The following is a 15721-nucleotide window of genomic DNA, read 5'->3' as shown; positions in this document are numbered from 1 at the left end:
AAGGACTACCCACTTCATCATATATGCAAATTTAAACATGCCGTTCCATTTTAACTCCATATTTTCCATCACATTTATCTTCCACTTGCTTATTACACATCGAAGTCAGAAGGTGCAGCAGGCCAACATTTCATAATTATGTTAAAGATAACTACATTAACCAAAGTTTACAAACTAAGTTCTTGACGTAAATTCAGGAACTAATGCCGCAAAAAATCTCATAAGCTCCTCTTGAGTCTTGAGAGGAGCCTGTTTGAGAAAACATCCATGATGTCAGATGAAGCTACCGGTCAGGCGAAGCCAATTTTGCTGTAGGGGAGCTTGCAAGTTCCCCAAGATACACAGTTTTGAACGTGTGCAAAGTGCAATACTTTCCAAGATGCAAAAACTGTTAATGACATCTCTTGTTGTATTTGTATTGCATTTGTGTGTAACAGTCTTTCCTACGGTTTTGAATATTGACTTATGAGTGGTACTGTTAAGTATTAGCCTAATTTTGTTCCAGACTAGTATAGATCTTTTTACAGCTATACAGGGTGACTTTCACATTAACTTGCAAATTACGACCACATAGGTGAAATTTTCTATCTCAAATCATACAATTTTTTTCTCACAAATCAATGATTGCAAAGAACAAAGAAAACAACAACGCGTAAAATTATGTGAACCAAATTAAAAGGACAACGATTAAGAATAGAGGGAAGACTTGCCAGTCAGTCAACCGGTTGGGATAGATCGTTTATCTCTATTACGTCTCATCTTGTGTCTCACGTCCACTCAATTTAACAATCACCACCTATTATACGACATTGTTTGGCTATCAAGTAGCAATCAACAAAACGTAAAGATCAAACAGCAAGTATTTACCATAAAAGAGGGAAAAGAAGCTGGAGAATGATCAAACTTGGTAGGGCATCCTTGCTGATGTAGTCAAGACAAAGGAACTGAATGTAGATAAACCAAATTTCCTATCAGCTTCCTCCTCAATACACACCTTACATGTCCTTTTCGGCATAGTTTTGGGTTGAATTGTAGGTCACCGTCATCTTCGCATAGGAATGAAGCATGAGGAGCATAACCCTTATAGAATGGAAAATCTTGAATCATCCTTACTCTGAATTTTAAGTAGCTAAGGGGCAGACTGCAGCATCAACTCTACTAGACACTACTGAGATTATCTTGGTATTTTTCTGAAGGAATCACATCATACAAGCTGCTACAAACCATAATATGAAACAACATTAGCACTTGTTGAAGTGTAAACATGATTAAATCTCATAACTTCATAAGCTCCTCCAAAAAAGAACCTACATAAAGGTAAAACCATAAAAAAATATAAAGCACTGAAGGGAAGACAATGTGTGCACTTGTCGTTGTTAAGTTCACAACTAAACTAACAATTGCACAGCAGTAAATTGTTAAGAGGATAAAATTAATCCAGAAGCTGCAGTAATTATTAAATAAAGTAACTATCATTGAATAATCTTAGATCAATCATGAATCCAATGAGGATCAAAAGACAAACGAGGAGATAAGAACTCAGGCTCTTCAATTAGAGGGATGACTTTATCAGTCAACTGGAGAAATGCTGATAACCAAACTACGTAATTTCTGTGAAATGGGGCAAACTCTGTAATCACTATTAATGAACTAACTCCGTATCTGGACTCTAGCATAAACGCTAGTCGAAATCAGTTCAAGTTTTCTATTATTGTTTCTAAGGCTGAATAAATTGAAACCATCAAATTTCCAAAATTTCCCACTTTTAGTTAACTTCTCTGCCTTCAACTTCCAAAAGCGCAAATTATATTTAGGGGAAAAGACACAAGCTACTCAAAAATCACATTAAAAATGTCAAAAATTTACCTTCCTTGCCCCAAATTTCTCCCTTTGTTCACTCTCCTTACCTCGCAACAATTTGGAAAAAGAGTTCATTGCTGAGGTCCAGGTTCTGGGTACTATAAGGCATCTCAACATAGTAAAGTTACTTTGCTGTATTTCGAGTGAAAACTCGAAATTGCTTGTGTACGAGTACATGGAGAAACAAAGCCTGGATAAATGGATCCATAAGAGTAAAAGCCAACATGTTTAAACAATGAGTGGTTCGGTTCAACAAGTAGTTTTAGACTGGCCAGCTAGATTGAAAATTGCGATTGATGCTGCTCAAGGATAGAATTATATACACAATGATTGTTCACCTTCTATAGTACATAGGGATGTAAAATCTAGTAATATTTTGCTAGATTCCACATTCAATGCAAAAATTGCAGAATATTGCTATATAACCAAGGTGAATGAGAAGATCGATATATACAGCTTCGAAGTAGTTCTACTCAAGTTAGTGACAGGGAAAGAACCTCACATTGGAGATGAGCACACAAAGCTCACAGAGTGGGAATTGAGGCATTTTAATGAGGGAGATCCAATCATAGATGTCTTAGATAAGAAAGTGCTGGAACCTAGTCATTTGGAAGAGATGACAAATGTGTTCAAGATAGGGTTGATGTGCACCAGTGTATTACCTTCTTTTAGGCCATCAATAAAGGAGATTTTGCATTTGCTTCAACGACATAGCATTCTTGAAGGTTCTGGTGGAGGAAGGACAAAGAATGACCGCGATATTTCCCCTCTTCTTGGAGGCAGAAACTACATCTCTATCTGTAAGAATAGCAGGAGGACATTAGAAGAAGATGACTATGACATGGTCTAAGTTTGTAACTTTAAACACAAAAATCAGAATATATAAAAAAAAGTGTGATCTTTGTATGATAGGAAGTAGTTTGATGATAGATGGGTATCAAGTAGTGTAGATATATTCTCCCTTCGTCTGAAAATAATAATGGCTTACTGCATTTCACATGTTCATAGGGCAGTGATTGGCTTTTACAAAATACACTCACCAAGATATTATATGATTAAATGTAATAATCATCAAACTATGATGATAATTGAGCTGTATATAGCTAAAGCCTCCTCTGTAACTAGCAAGCAAAATAATTACAAAAATGTAATGTAGTTTCTGCAACAGAACTATGAATAAAATATCAAGGAATATTTCTAGCTTTCTTCATGAGGAAAACCCAAATTGATATGCCTAATCCCAAAATAGTACTCCCTCCGTTTTTAAATACTTTCTCCATTTCTCCATGCGCGGAGTTTTAGGAGAAATTGGGGAAAGTAATAAAATATGGAAGTAGTGGGGTTAGTGAAAGGTAAATTGAAGAATAGATAATATAAAGGTAATAAAATATAATTATATTTACCTAGTATAGCAGTAATTCTTTCTAAAAAGTAAGAATCAACTACTGTGAATTACTACAAAATAGCAACAGTTGTATTTATTTTATGTGCGCTTCACTTGAAAATTGGATGATCTACAAAATAACAGCAGTACTAGCCTACTAGGGATTATATTTTCATGGAAAAAGAATTAAACAAAGAGTAAAGGGCAGCAGATGTACTACTATTATGACTTTATCAGTAGTACAATGCCTTTTTGATATGCGTTCTAGGTCCTTAATTATACGGGATTTGGCTAAGGTGACTATTATTTGCCAATGGAGTGAGTAAAATAATCGCACAATAGTTCAACCAGAGCATAGTTAGAAAACAAAAAGATTAAGCCTGTAAGTATTTACCATAAACGAGAGGAAAAAGAAGCTGGAGAATGATCTAACTTGGTAGGGCATACTTGCTGCTGTAGTCAAGAAAAAGTAAACTGCAAGAATTCACACAAGAAGAAACAAATTCATCAAATAAACATTCTTGGTCCACATTTTTTGGCTTTCACTTAATAATTAGCAATTCAATGAACTTAGTTACACACACACGCACAAAAAAAAAAAACAAAAAAAAAATATTAATCAGAAAATCATTGAGCTTACTGACCATTTTTTCCCATCAACTTCCATTTCAGTCCTAACTTTACATGTCCTTTTGGTGTAGTTTCAGTTTTGGTTTTAGTTCACCGTCCGTGAACAGCAATAATCCATCCCAATAATATTAATAACTTCAGAAATAAGAACACAATCCTTGTAGAAGGGCAAATCTACGATCATCCTTACTGTATTTTATGCAGCAAAGGGGAAATCTGCAGCATTAATTCTGCCCATTAGCCATTGAGATGATCTGAGACTAACAAACTTGATCCTCGATATTTTTGCAGAAGATACTTACAGCATGCAAATTAGAAAACATCTAACACATTTGATATCTGCAAACAGGATTAAACTTCCTCCAGAGAAGTAAACGCAGTGTAAGAAAACAATCGAAAAAAAACAATTGAGCACAACAAATTTTTATTATCAACTGATGTGAACATATATTTAGTTAATAAAAGATCCATAGACCAGAGAAAAGCAGATAATAACAACACAAAACTCCTCTATTATTAGAGTGAAGACTTATCAGTCAACTAGTGGGACTGATTTCCAAATTCCGTACTTTCTGTTTGAAATGGGGAAATACTGAAAAGCTAATTACATTACTCAATTCTTAAAGTGTTTTTCACGAGATTAAACTAATTGGATCTACTTGTAATCAGTATTAATGAACATCTATGTACCAGTACTAGTGCGAACATACACACGAAAATCACACTTGTATATTCTTAAAGGGATGACTAATCAGTCAACTTATCCAAACTACGTACTTTCTGTGAAAACAGAGAAACTCTGTCATCACTTTAATATAAACACAATAGTCTTAAGCAGTTCAACTTTACTATACTTGCTCCGGCTACAAGAATTGAAACCTTCAAATTTCCCATCTCTTTGTTCCAAAATTCCCACTTTTAGTTATAGGTTCACAGCCTTTAACTCCCAAAAGCACAGATTATATTGTAATTAAGGGAAAAGACATAAGCTACTCAAAACCACATAAAAAATGTCAAAAATACACCTTCCTTGCCCCAAATTCTTCCTTTTGTTAGCTCTCCTTACCTTTCTACCCTTTTTGATTATTTCACAACCTTCCCTCTCAGAACAAGAAATCCTATTGCAAATCAAGCACCAATGGAGCAATCAACCACCAATGAGTTCATGGAATTCCACCACCCCCTTTTGTCAATGGCCTGGAATCAACTGCACTGGTGGTGTAACAGTCACCGGAATTTCACTCAATAGCCAAAACGTTGAAGGCGAAATCCCATCATCCATTTGTGATCTCAAGAATCTCACCCTACTTGATCTTGGAAACAATAATATCATAGGTAACTTTCCTACATTTCTATACAATTGTACCATGCTCCAAAAATTAGACCTTTCCCAAAACTACTTTGTTGGGAAATTACCAGATGACATAAATAAACTTCCGCCTACTCTTCAATACCTTATCATTAGCGGTAACAACTTTACTGGTGATATCCCACCTTCATTAGCTCAACTTAAAGGGTTGATCAACTTGTATCTAGATTCCAACTTATTTAACGGCACGTTCCCATCCGAGTTGGGACATTTGATAAATCTTGAGGAATTGGTGTTAGCTTACAACCCTTTTGCCCGGAACAACTTGCCCAAAGAATTCGGGAAGCTTATGAATCTGAAGTTCCTTTGGATGACTGAATGCAATTTGATTGGTGAAATCCCAAAAGAATTTACCAATCTAACTAGCCTTGTGCATTTAGACTTGGTTGGAAATAACTTGGAGGGCGAAATTCCAAGTGGGTTATTCTTGCTCAAGAGCTTGAAAAAATTATATCTGTACAAGAATAGGCTATTTGGGGGAATGCCTACCTCAATTGAAGCCTTGAACTTGGTGGAATTGGACGTCTCACAAAACAATTTGACAGGTATAATCCCAGACGATATTGGAAAGCTGAGAAAATTAGAGATTTTGAATTTGTTTCAAAACCAATTCCATGGAATAATTCCACCAAGTATAGGTCAGCTTCCTTCTTTGAAAAGGCTTGGTTTGTTTATGAACCAGTTTAGAGGTTCACTTCCCTCAGAATTGGGCCTACACTCAAAACTCGAAAGCTTCGAGGTGTCAGACAATGCATTTATCGGTCAACTGCCGGAGAATCTTGGCTACAATGGGGATTTGTCGAGTATTGTGGCATTCAACAACAACCTTAATGGGACAATCTCGACTTCTCAATTGACAGCAAATCTTATTTGGCTCGACATAAGCAATAACAAATTTTCAGGTCCTATTCCATCTAGTATTGCCAAATGTGAAAATCTTCTTGTGTTCAAGGCAAGCAACAACCAATTATGGGGCAAAATTCCAATGGAGTTGACTGCTCTCTCATCTCTTTATAGTCTTCGACTCGATGGAAATCAATTATCAGGTGAGCTGCCATCGAGCCTAAGTTCATGGGAGTCACTGGCTATTCTAAACATTTCAAAGAATAACCTTTCTGGTCCTCTCCCAGCAGCCTTAGGTTCTATACCTCACCTTCAAATTTTGGACTTGTCCCAAAATAAGCTATCAGGCCAAATTCCATATAAATTAACACAGCAAATATCACTGCAAAACCTTATCACACTTAATCTCTCATCCAATAACCTCAAAGGGAAAATCCCTCGTGAGTTCGACAATAAGGCATTTAATCTCAGTTTCTTGAACAATGCTAATTTGTGTTCAGATAAACAAATTTCACGTCTTCCTCCATGTTTTACCTCTCATCACCGATATCTTGTTGAGATTCTAGTTCCTGGAGCAATCATTTTCCTAATATTTCTGTGTTTCACTTTCTTCAAGATAAACATGGGGAGACATGAAACGCATGGTAGTGAGCAACAAGCATGGGAACTTAAACCATTTCACCGAATAGAATTCACAGAAGCGGTGATTGTGTCTAGCCTGACAAACAATAACTTGATAGGTACTGGGGGGTCAGGAAAGGTATACATGGCCCCTGTAAATGATTTAGGCAACAAAGTGGCTGTCAAGAGAATTTGGAATGGTAGAAAACTAGAAGACGCTCTTGAAAAGCAATTTCTAACAGAAGTTGAGTTTTTGGGCACATTAAGGCATGCTAATATAGTGAAGTTGTTGTGTTGTGTCTCAAGTGCGCAAGAAAAGCTTCTTGTATATGAATATATGGAGAATCAGAGTCTTGATAAGTGGCTTCACAAGAGACGAAGAGCAAATGAACCATCATCAATGAACTCAGAGGCATCAAGAAGCAATCTGGAACTGTATATTGTTTTGGATTGGCCAACGCGTTTGAAGATTGCAGTTGGAGCTGCAAATGGGCTATGTTATTTGCATCATGCCTGCTGTCCTGTCATCATTCACAGAGATGTGAAATCAAGCAATATTTTGTTAGACTCTGAGTTCAACGCCAAGATAGCAGATTTTGGACTAGCTAAGGTGACAATCAAGGCCAAAGGACCTCACACTGCATCTGCTATTGCAGGCTCTTTTGGTTACATAGCCCCAGGTTGGTTTCCTGTGAACACTTTATTTTTTATCCAATCTACTTTTTATAAATGGGATTTATTTATTCAGTTGATATTTTCTTAAATTTTGCTTTATTACTTCTACGGCAAATAAATATTATCTTTTATACGACATATTTCTTAAACACCACATGCTCCACTAATACTATTAGTAAATAATAGCCGGAAACAATCTTACTATACTATCCAAAAAAAAAAAAAAAAATCCTATCCAAAAATTCAAAATATGAAACCACTTTCCACTAGAGGTGGCCAGTGGGCCGGGTTGGACCCAGTCCACCCTAACTCGCACGGCTGGTGGGTCACGTGGGTCCGACCCGGTTTCAATCCGGCACAGCCCGGCACAGCTCGGATTTAATCCGGGTTGTGTCGTGGGTCCAAAATTTTCGACACAACCCATTTCAACCCAGCTCAGTTTAACCCGTTTGATTCGACCCAAATCGCACAACCCGTTTTGACTCATTTAATTCGACACACCTAGCCCGTGAACCCACCTAACCCGACCCACCTGGCACAACCCAGCCCGCACGGCCCACCCGCACGAATGACCCACCCAACCCGCACGAGCCAACCCACCTAACCCGCACGCATGACCCACCCAACCCGCACGCATGACCCACCCAACCCGCACGGCCGGCACAACCCGCACGGCCCGCACAACCCGCACGGCCCGCACAGCCCGCACAATTCGCACGACCCGCACGGCCCGCACGGCCTAACATCCATTTTAAAAAAAAAAACGGCTAGTTTTTTGTATCTAACGGCTAGTTTTTTGTATCTAACGGCTAGTTTTTTAAGTGTATGATCATCCATTCTATTTTTCCTATAAATACCAATTCCATTTCACTCAAATTTCCACACAAATTCAAGCTTTCTTTCTCTCTTACTTAAAAATTCTTATTGTTCTCAAATTCTCAAGTGTTATATAGAGTTATATTTTTGTTAAAAAAAATCTCCTTAATATTATTATTAGTATTCTTAAGATTCTAAAAAAAAAAAGTTCTTCTCCATATTATAATTAGTAATCATACAAAAAAAAAATGAGCTCAAGAGGAGGAATGGGAAGGAGTCAAAGTGGTGGTCGAAGTGGTAGCCAAAGGAGTGGTGGTGCAAATTTTTCGTATGAAATTAATACGGAAAATTTAAACCAATTTGTCAATGAATATGGAGATTATGGTTTAGGAGATAGGCAAAATATTCAAACGTCTCCACCACAACATTTCTCCCACGAGTCCCACCAATCATCAAGTTCAACTATGCCACCTCCATCGCAACCAACATCTCAACCTTCATCTCAAGGTAATTTCTAATTAAATTTTTATTGTTATGAATATTTAAAAAAACTATTATTAATGATTATAAAGTTAGTTTAGTTTCCAATTTTCTATGATTTACAATTAGTTAATTACCATGAAAAATGCGTTTAAATAAGTATAATTAAAATATTTAAAATTTAAAAGCTTATTTTCATGAATAGCATTTAAAAATTAATTTTAATAATTTGATTTATGAAAGGTGGTGGCGGTGAAAGTAGAGGTCGAGCACATTTTTCTTGGGTGTGGAAACATTTTGAACGAGTTGAGGTCACACCCCCGGGATGGCAACCTGGTCAACCAAAGAGGTTCACGTGTACATGCCTAGTTTGCAAGGCGCTAGGTGCAAATGTCAAGTCATATAATTGGAAAACGGGAGATGGAACCGGAACCTTGAGTCGGCATTTGCAAAATAAACACGACTTGTTCGAAAATGGCCCCCGTCCTTCGGGGGGTGGCGTCCAAACACAATTGGGTGGATACATGAACCAACCCGGCGGAGGTACACCTTTCATTTATAATAAAGATAGAATGATTGATGAAATGAGTACTTTAGTTATTGCTAATGAATACCCTTTTAGTTACGGTGAAAATGCAAACGTTGAGCATTTTAATAAAGTTGCATTACAACCTGCATTTACTCGTGTCCCCCGAAATACCCTAAGACGTTATACACAAACTTCTTATTATAAGTATAGGAGTGGTTTGATTGAATTATTTCGTACTTTTGATGGTCGTGTTAGTTTTACAAGTGATACATGGACTTCTAGTTTTGGCGAACCTTTTCTTTGCATTACTGCTCATTGGGTGGATGATGATTGGTTTATTCAAAAACGTATACTATGTTTTCAAGCTATGGAAGAAAGGCATACCGGTTTTAACATCAAAGTTCGTATTTTGGATTGTTTAAAAGAATTTCACTTGAATAATAAAGTTTTTTCTTTGTCTCTTGATAATGCAACTGCAAACACAAAGTGTATTGACTATTTGAAAAATGACTCCGAGTTGAATTTGTTGTTGGGTGGTAGTCTCTTGCATGTTAGATGTTGTGCTCATATTTTGAATTTGTCTGTTCAAGAGGGTCTCGCTGAGTTGCAACCATTGCTAAACCCAATTAGAACAGTTATAAAATGGATTAGGATTACTCAGTCAGTTAGAAGAAAGTACATAGCTATGTGTAAAGAGAGAGGTCTTAAGAAAAGACAATGGTCTATTGATACCCCTACCCGTTGGAATTCTACTTTCAAGTTGTTGAGTGATGCTATAAAGTATCGTGATATTTTGACCCAACTTTACAATGAGACTCGTGTTGATCCTACTGAGTTAATAACCGAAAGTCATTGGACTAATGCTTCTTTTGTTCGTGATGTTTTAAATGCTTTTGATAGTGCAACTCATATTTTCTCTTATATTTATGAGCCTAACGTTCATTTAGTCATAATTGAGTGTGTTAAAGTTGTTCACACCATCGAAGAGCATATGAAGATTGATGGACTTCGTCCCGTTCTTGATAGCATGAAACGTAAGTGGCATACTTATTTTAGTGAATTTCCAATCATTTATGGAATTGCTGCTATTCTTGACCCCGGTGTCAAAGCTGAAGGTTTGGAAAATCTTTTAGAATTTTATTATACAAGTTTAAGTATCGATTATGATGTTAGTGAATATATTAACAAATGCAAATCTGTTTTGGGAGACCTTTATGATCATTATGCATCTATTTATGGTTTTGATTTGGCAACACCAACTACTACTAGCACTTCCGATTCTAGATTTGGTTTTCTTGATAAAGTTATGAAAAAAAAAACACAAAGCATCTACATCATTCTCATCATCATCTTCTTCAACACTTGCTATTAATGATTATTTGTCATATCAACATGAGACCAACAACAACTTTCAAATTATAAAATGGTGGCAAGAACATAAAAAAAGTTTTCCTATATTGGCGAGAATTGCAAAAGATATACTTGCAGTTCCCGCTTCATCTGTTGCTTCCGAGTCTGCTTTTAGTGCAGGTAGAAGAGTGTTAGATGAAAAAAGATCTCGCTTAACTCCGGAAAGCATTCAAATTTGTGTTTGTAAGAAAGATTGGGATCAAGCTGAAAGAAGAACTCAAGGTTTAAAGGAAGACGAAGACGATGAAGATGATCCTGTGATGATATTGGAGTCGTCAACGGATGATGCAGCTTCCGGGGATGATGATGCAACAAACATGGGTGGCTAGAAAAGTCTAAATCAGGTACGCTAAGAACTACGTGGGCTTTGATTCTTTCGGGATACGTAGGCAACTTATTTTTCGAAAATTACAATTTAATTGCAAAATTAAATTTTAGTTTTCTAAAGATAGGTCCAAGCCCCCCCCCCCAAATTTCAAAAGAAGTACAATATAAGAACTACGCTGGCTTTGATTCCTTATTTTATAATATAAGGATACGTAGGCATCTTAATTAAGAGCAAGCCATCAAATTGTTAATTTTGTAAAAATTAAAACACCACACAACCCACCCGACCCTAACCCACGAACCCACCCGACCCTAACCCACAAACCCACCCGACCCTAACCCACCTAACCCACAAACCCACCCGACCCTAACCCACTAACCCACCCGACCCTAACCCACCTAACCCACAAACCCACCCGACCCTAACCCACTAACCCACCCTTCGACCCACCCTAACTCACTAACCCACCTTGACCCGTCTAACCCACGAACCTAGCTCGACCCACCCATGACCCGTCTAACCCACAAACCCAGCTCGACCCACCCACGATCCGTCTAACCCACAAACCCAGCTCGACCCACCCACGACTCGTCTAACCCACGAACCTAACCCTGGTGTGTCCAACTTCTCCGACCCAACCCACGACCCGGCCCACCCTACCCTACGTGTGTCGTGCCGTGTGTCATGAAACCCCAACCCGCGACCCACCTAACCCTAACCCAGCTCGCACGACTCGCACGGTGGACACCTCTACTTTCCACCAAGTACCTCATTTAATGATTTTTGTAGCTACAAACAGTAGGAAGATTATGGAGTGTCATAGATTTAGTAAAGATCACAGATTCACAGTGATAAAACTGCATGTGATTTCATGTTTATAATTTAAAATCATAGCTTGCCACAAAACACTTTGAAAACCTCAATAGGGTCACCTCTTCCATAATCATCAGCACCTCTAAGGGAGGAAAACAAAACCACCATATAAACTCTTGTATCTCTAATTTCCTCTCATTTTTTCACATGGATACATAGAATATTGGCGTACAAAAAGGCTAGACGAAAAGATTGATGTCTACAGCTTTGGAGTTGTGCTTCTTGAGCTAACCACAGGAAAACATCCCTGCAAGGGAAACGATCATTTGAACCTGGCAGACTGGTCATGGAAGCATTGTTGTGAGGAACATCCCATAACTGATGCTTTAGATGAGGAAATCAAGGAACCAAGATTCATAGAACAGATGGTGAATGTGTTTAAGCTAGGTGTCATGTGCACAAGCCAAACGCCTAATTCAAGACCAACTATGAAGCAAGTTGTTCAGCTCCTTATTAAATGGAGCCACGATGAAGACCATGATCAGACACAAACGACTAATGAGGCATGAGTATGTTGAAACTCGAAACCCTCCCCTGATGTAGAAAGAATTACTTGCAACTCAGCTCAAGGGCACACAATTAAAGGAGATTTGAGGTGAGTTGCAAGTAAAATGAAACAGAGGATGTATGTCTTAGCTCTAGGATCTACAACCAACTTCACCTACTATAAGGAAAACCCTCTCTGAGTGATGTAAAGGGGGGAAATATAATTGGTCGTTATTCAGCAGTCACTCCTATGTACATATATTATCTCTATATGTAACACTTCCCAGCATCAGAAGGGAATTATATAACTTTTGAGATGTAAAATCATTTTCGGTGCTTCCAGATTCAATTTCCCATTACACCAAGTAAATTTCATTTTCTTTAGTTGCGAAAAATAATCTTTCTAAAAAAAATTGCCAAAATTAGTGAAATGTCAATCAATTTTAGTAAGCAACATTTCTTGAAAAATCTAAGCAACACATGATACAAAAGTGTTTTTTTTTTCTTGATCTTTCAGATGAGTGCCAATATGTATAAATTAAGGCAGTTTCCGGTTTTGTAAACAAACATTGCATTCCACAAATCAAATATATTAGCAGCTGAGAATATATAGTTGTCTTAACCATTAACAGAAAATAATTCATATGTTAATACTAATTCATCAAAATCAAGAAAAATTGAAATGTCCCATTAAAAGTAATCAAATTTAATATCAGAAATCACATAAAATGTTAATACAAATTCAGAAACAGCAGGAAAAATTGAAATATCCCATTAAATGTAATCAAATATAATATCAGAAATCACATAAAATGTTAATACTAATTCATCAACAGCAGGAAAAATTGAAATATCCCATTAAAAGTAATCAAATTTAACATCAAAAATCACCTAAAATTAGACACTGTACCAGCCTAAGTATAATTATAAGTTCAAATAATGAGATTGATACTCCTGTTGCGAATTTAATAGCCAATTAAACGGAAGCATGACGCTAAATTAGGTTACAATTTCAAAATTATGCAGTTTAAAAGGATTAAAAAGATGAAATGAATGCAATTCAATGAATAATAATAATAATAATAATAATAATAAGGAAAATTTGCAAATTACCACCCACAAAATATACCTATTTTAATATAACCACCCAAAAAAAATATATTGTAAAATACCACCCACTAATTTAAAAAAACGCTCAGATTGCCACCCATTTAGAATTTCCGGTGGAATTTCCGTCTGTGGGCCCCACTTTTTTTATTTTTTTCCTTTTTTTTCTTCTATTTTACAGATTTCTCACTCTCTCTCCCCGATTTTTCACTCTTCTTCTTCCTACCTTCTTTCTTTCTTATTCCCAACCACCACCACCACCATTGCTCCACCTTTTCTAGCAAATCACCTATCTCCTTTTCCAGCAACACCGAAAACCACCCCTCCCCTTCCCCCCAACCCCCTGAAAAACCATTCATTCCGTTCGCCAGCCCCCCCTTAGTTCCGCCACTGCCTCCTTCGTTCCAAATCGCCACCACCGCACCAAATCGCCACCACCGTTCCACCTACAGCCTGCAATTGAGCCACCAAGCACCACAAAATCGCCACCAAATCCGTGCAAAACTGCCCATGTTAACCCACACACACCAAATCGCACCAAATTGCCACCAATCGCACCAAATCGCCACCACCGCACCAAATCACCACCATTGTTCCAACTTTGGCCCGCAATTGAGCCACAAATCGCCACCACTTCCCAATTCAATAATACAGGTACCCTAATTGTTGAAATAACACAACTAATTCCCCAATTTTCCCCAATTCAAGGGCAACAAGAACCCTAATTAACTAATCCCCCATTTTTTCCCCAATTACAGTTCTTGTGGATGCTTCTGCAATTAGGGGAAGCGTTTTTTGTGAAATTTTGGGAAAATTTGAAGAAGAAGATGGTGTTTTACTATGGAGAAGTGTTTAATGGGAAAAAATCGAGGAAGCAATGAGTTAAAAACCAAAAAATAGCTGTTATTAGCCGTTGAGTGGGGTCCACAAACCGAAATTCCACCGGAAATTCTAAATGGGTGGCAATCTGAGCGTTTTTTTTATTTTAGTGGGTGGTAATTTAAAATAAAATTTTAACTGGGTGGTTATTTAGAAATTGATACTATTTTTGGGTGGTAATTTGCAAATTTTCCTAATAATAATAATAATAATAATACAAAATTAAAGTGTATGTTTAAGCAATTGACTAACCTGTTGTTGGAATGAAATCCCCAAATCATTGGTAAGTAAGATGTTAATGGACAATTATACGTGCCGAAACAACATTTTGGTTTTTTTTTTTTTTTTTTTTTTTTTTTAGAGACTAGAGAGCTACATACCGGGGTAAGAATATATCCAAAGATCTTCTAGAACTACTCCGTTTCACATTTTTGCAACGATTTGACATAAAACAGAGAGGAAAAATGTCTAATCGTTGCAAATAATATGAAATAGAGTTAGTAGAAAAAAAGCTCTAACAACTTGAGATATCCTTCATTCTCATTATTGGAAATTTACTTTTAGTTTTGACATTTTTGAGACAATAAATCTTGTTTAGTGCAACCTTACGTTAATTTTATTATAAAACCCAAGAGTTGGTTATTGGATAAAAATATAGAATAGTCCAATGATAATAGGGTTTGGATCAAGTTTAAAAGGCTTTTAATAGACAAGCCCTTATTGGGTAGGGTCATATATATAGGGTCAATATATTTTTCCAATAATATAGACAAACAATATATGTAGTAGATAATACAAAAATAAGGAAACTTTGCATATAATCACCTTTTAAATCTTTTTTTTTTTTTTTAAAAAAAAAAAAAAAAAAAAAAAAACCACCTTTTAAAAAAATGTTGCTAAAAACCATCAAATTTTTTTTAAAAAAAATTATTGCAACTTACCACCAACTGCCGGAAAATGAATGCTGACCACACTTTTCTCCAGCGTTGACCTAGTCACGTGGTGGTGGTGTTGACCTATTTTTTGTTATCATCTTCCTCCAAATCCACTACCTTTTTCTCTCCCCAAACATTTTAATTCATCCAAAAATGACGTAGCACTACGAGCCACATACTCCCCGTCATATCATGAGCAGCACCTCCATAACTCCTCCACGGATGGTCGGAGCTCGGTGGTATCGTCGTCGACATGGTGGGGATATGTGGATCCGGAACCTAAAGACCCAATTCTTGGTGTCCACCGAAACTTTCTTGGATAATCCTTCTCCTAACAAAGTCAATGTTTATTTATACGAATAAACATTATGCTACATGAAAATGAACATTTATTTTATAGAAATGAACATTTATTTTATAAAAATGAACATCATACTGTATGAACATAAACATTTAATTATTGAGAAATGCAAAATTATTGTAAAATATGTTCAGT

At 36.8% G+C, this 15721-nt stretch overlaps 1 protein-coding gene and 1 long non-coding RNA gene across 3 annotated transcripts; one reads left to right on the top strand and one right to left on the bottom strand.

Annotated features, from left to right (window-relative positions):
- Window positions 1-37: 37 nt before the first annotated feature.
- On the bottom strand, window positions 38-4262 carry LOC110705530. Of its 2 annotated transcripts, XR_002508095.1 has the most exons (5): window positions 4177-4262; window positions 3889-4090; window positions 3639-3718; window positions 2523-2658; window positions 38-1216 (listed from the first exon to the last, which is right to left on the bottom strand). It is a non-coding gene; the product is annotated as an uncharacterized LOC110705530 (long non-coding RNA). The 2 variants fall into 2 exon arrangements; XR_002508094.1 differs by lacking the exon at window positions 4177-4262 and having other exon boundaries at window positions 38-1213; window positions 3889-3974.
- Window positions 4263-4863: 601 nt separating this feature from the next.
- Window positions 4864-12631, top strand: LOC110705529 (receptor-like protein kinase HSL1). The gene is made up of 2 exons (XM_021883420.1): window positions 4864-7387; window positions 11978-12631. Exons 1-2 carry the CDS (start codon window positions 4885-4887, stop codon window positions 12325-12327), a joined length of 2853 nt encoding a protein of 950 aa, XP_021739112.1. The 5' UTR covers window positions 4864-4884; the 3' UTR covers window positions 12328-12631.
- The last annotated feature ends 3090 nt before the right edge of the window (window positions 12632-15721 follow it).

Source organism: Chenopodium quinoa, unplaced genomic scaffold (genome assembly GCF_001683475.1).
Source record: "Chenopodium quinoa cultivar QQ74 unplaced genomic scaffold, ASM168347v1, whole genome shotgun sequence".
NCBI classification, from domain to species: Eukaryota; Viridiplantae; Streptophyta; class Magnoliopsida; order Caryophyllales; family Amaranthaceae; genus Chenopodium; species Chenopodium quinoa.
The sequence above is the reverse complement of the archived record's forward strand: the minus strand, read 5'-3'. Positions and strand labels throughout refer to the sequence as shown.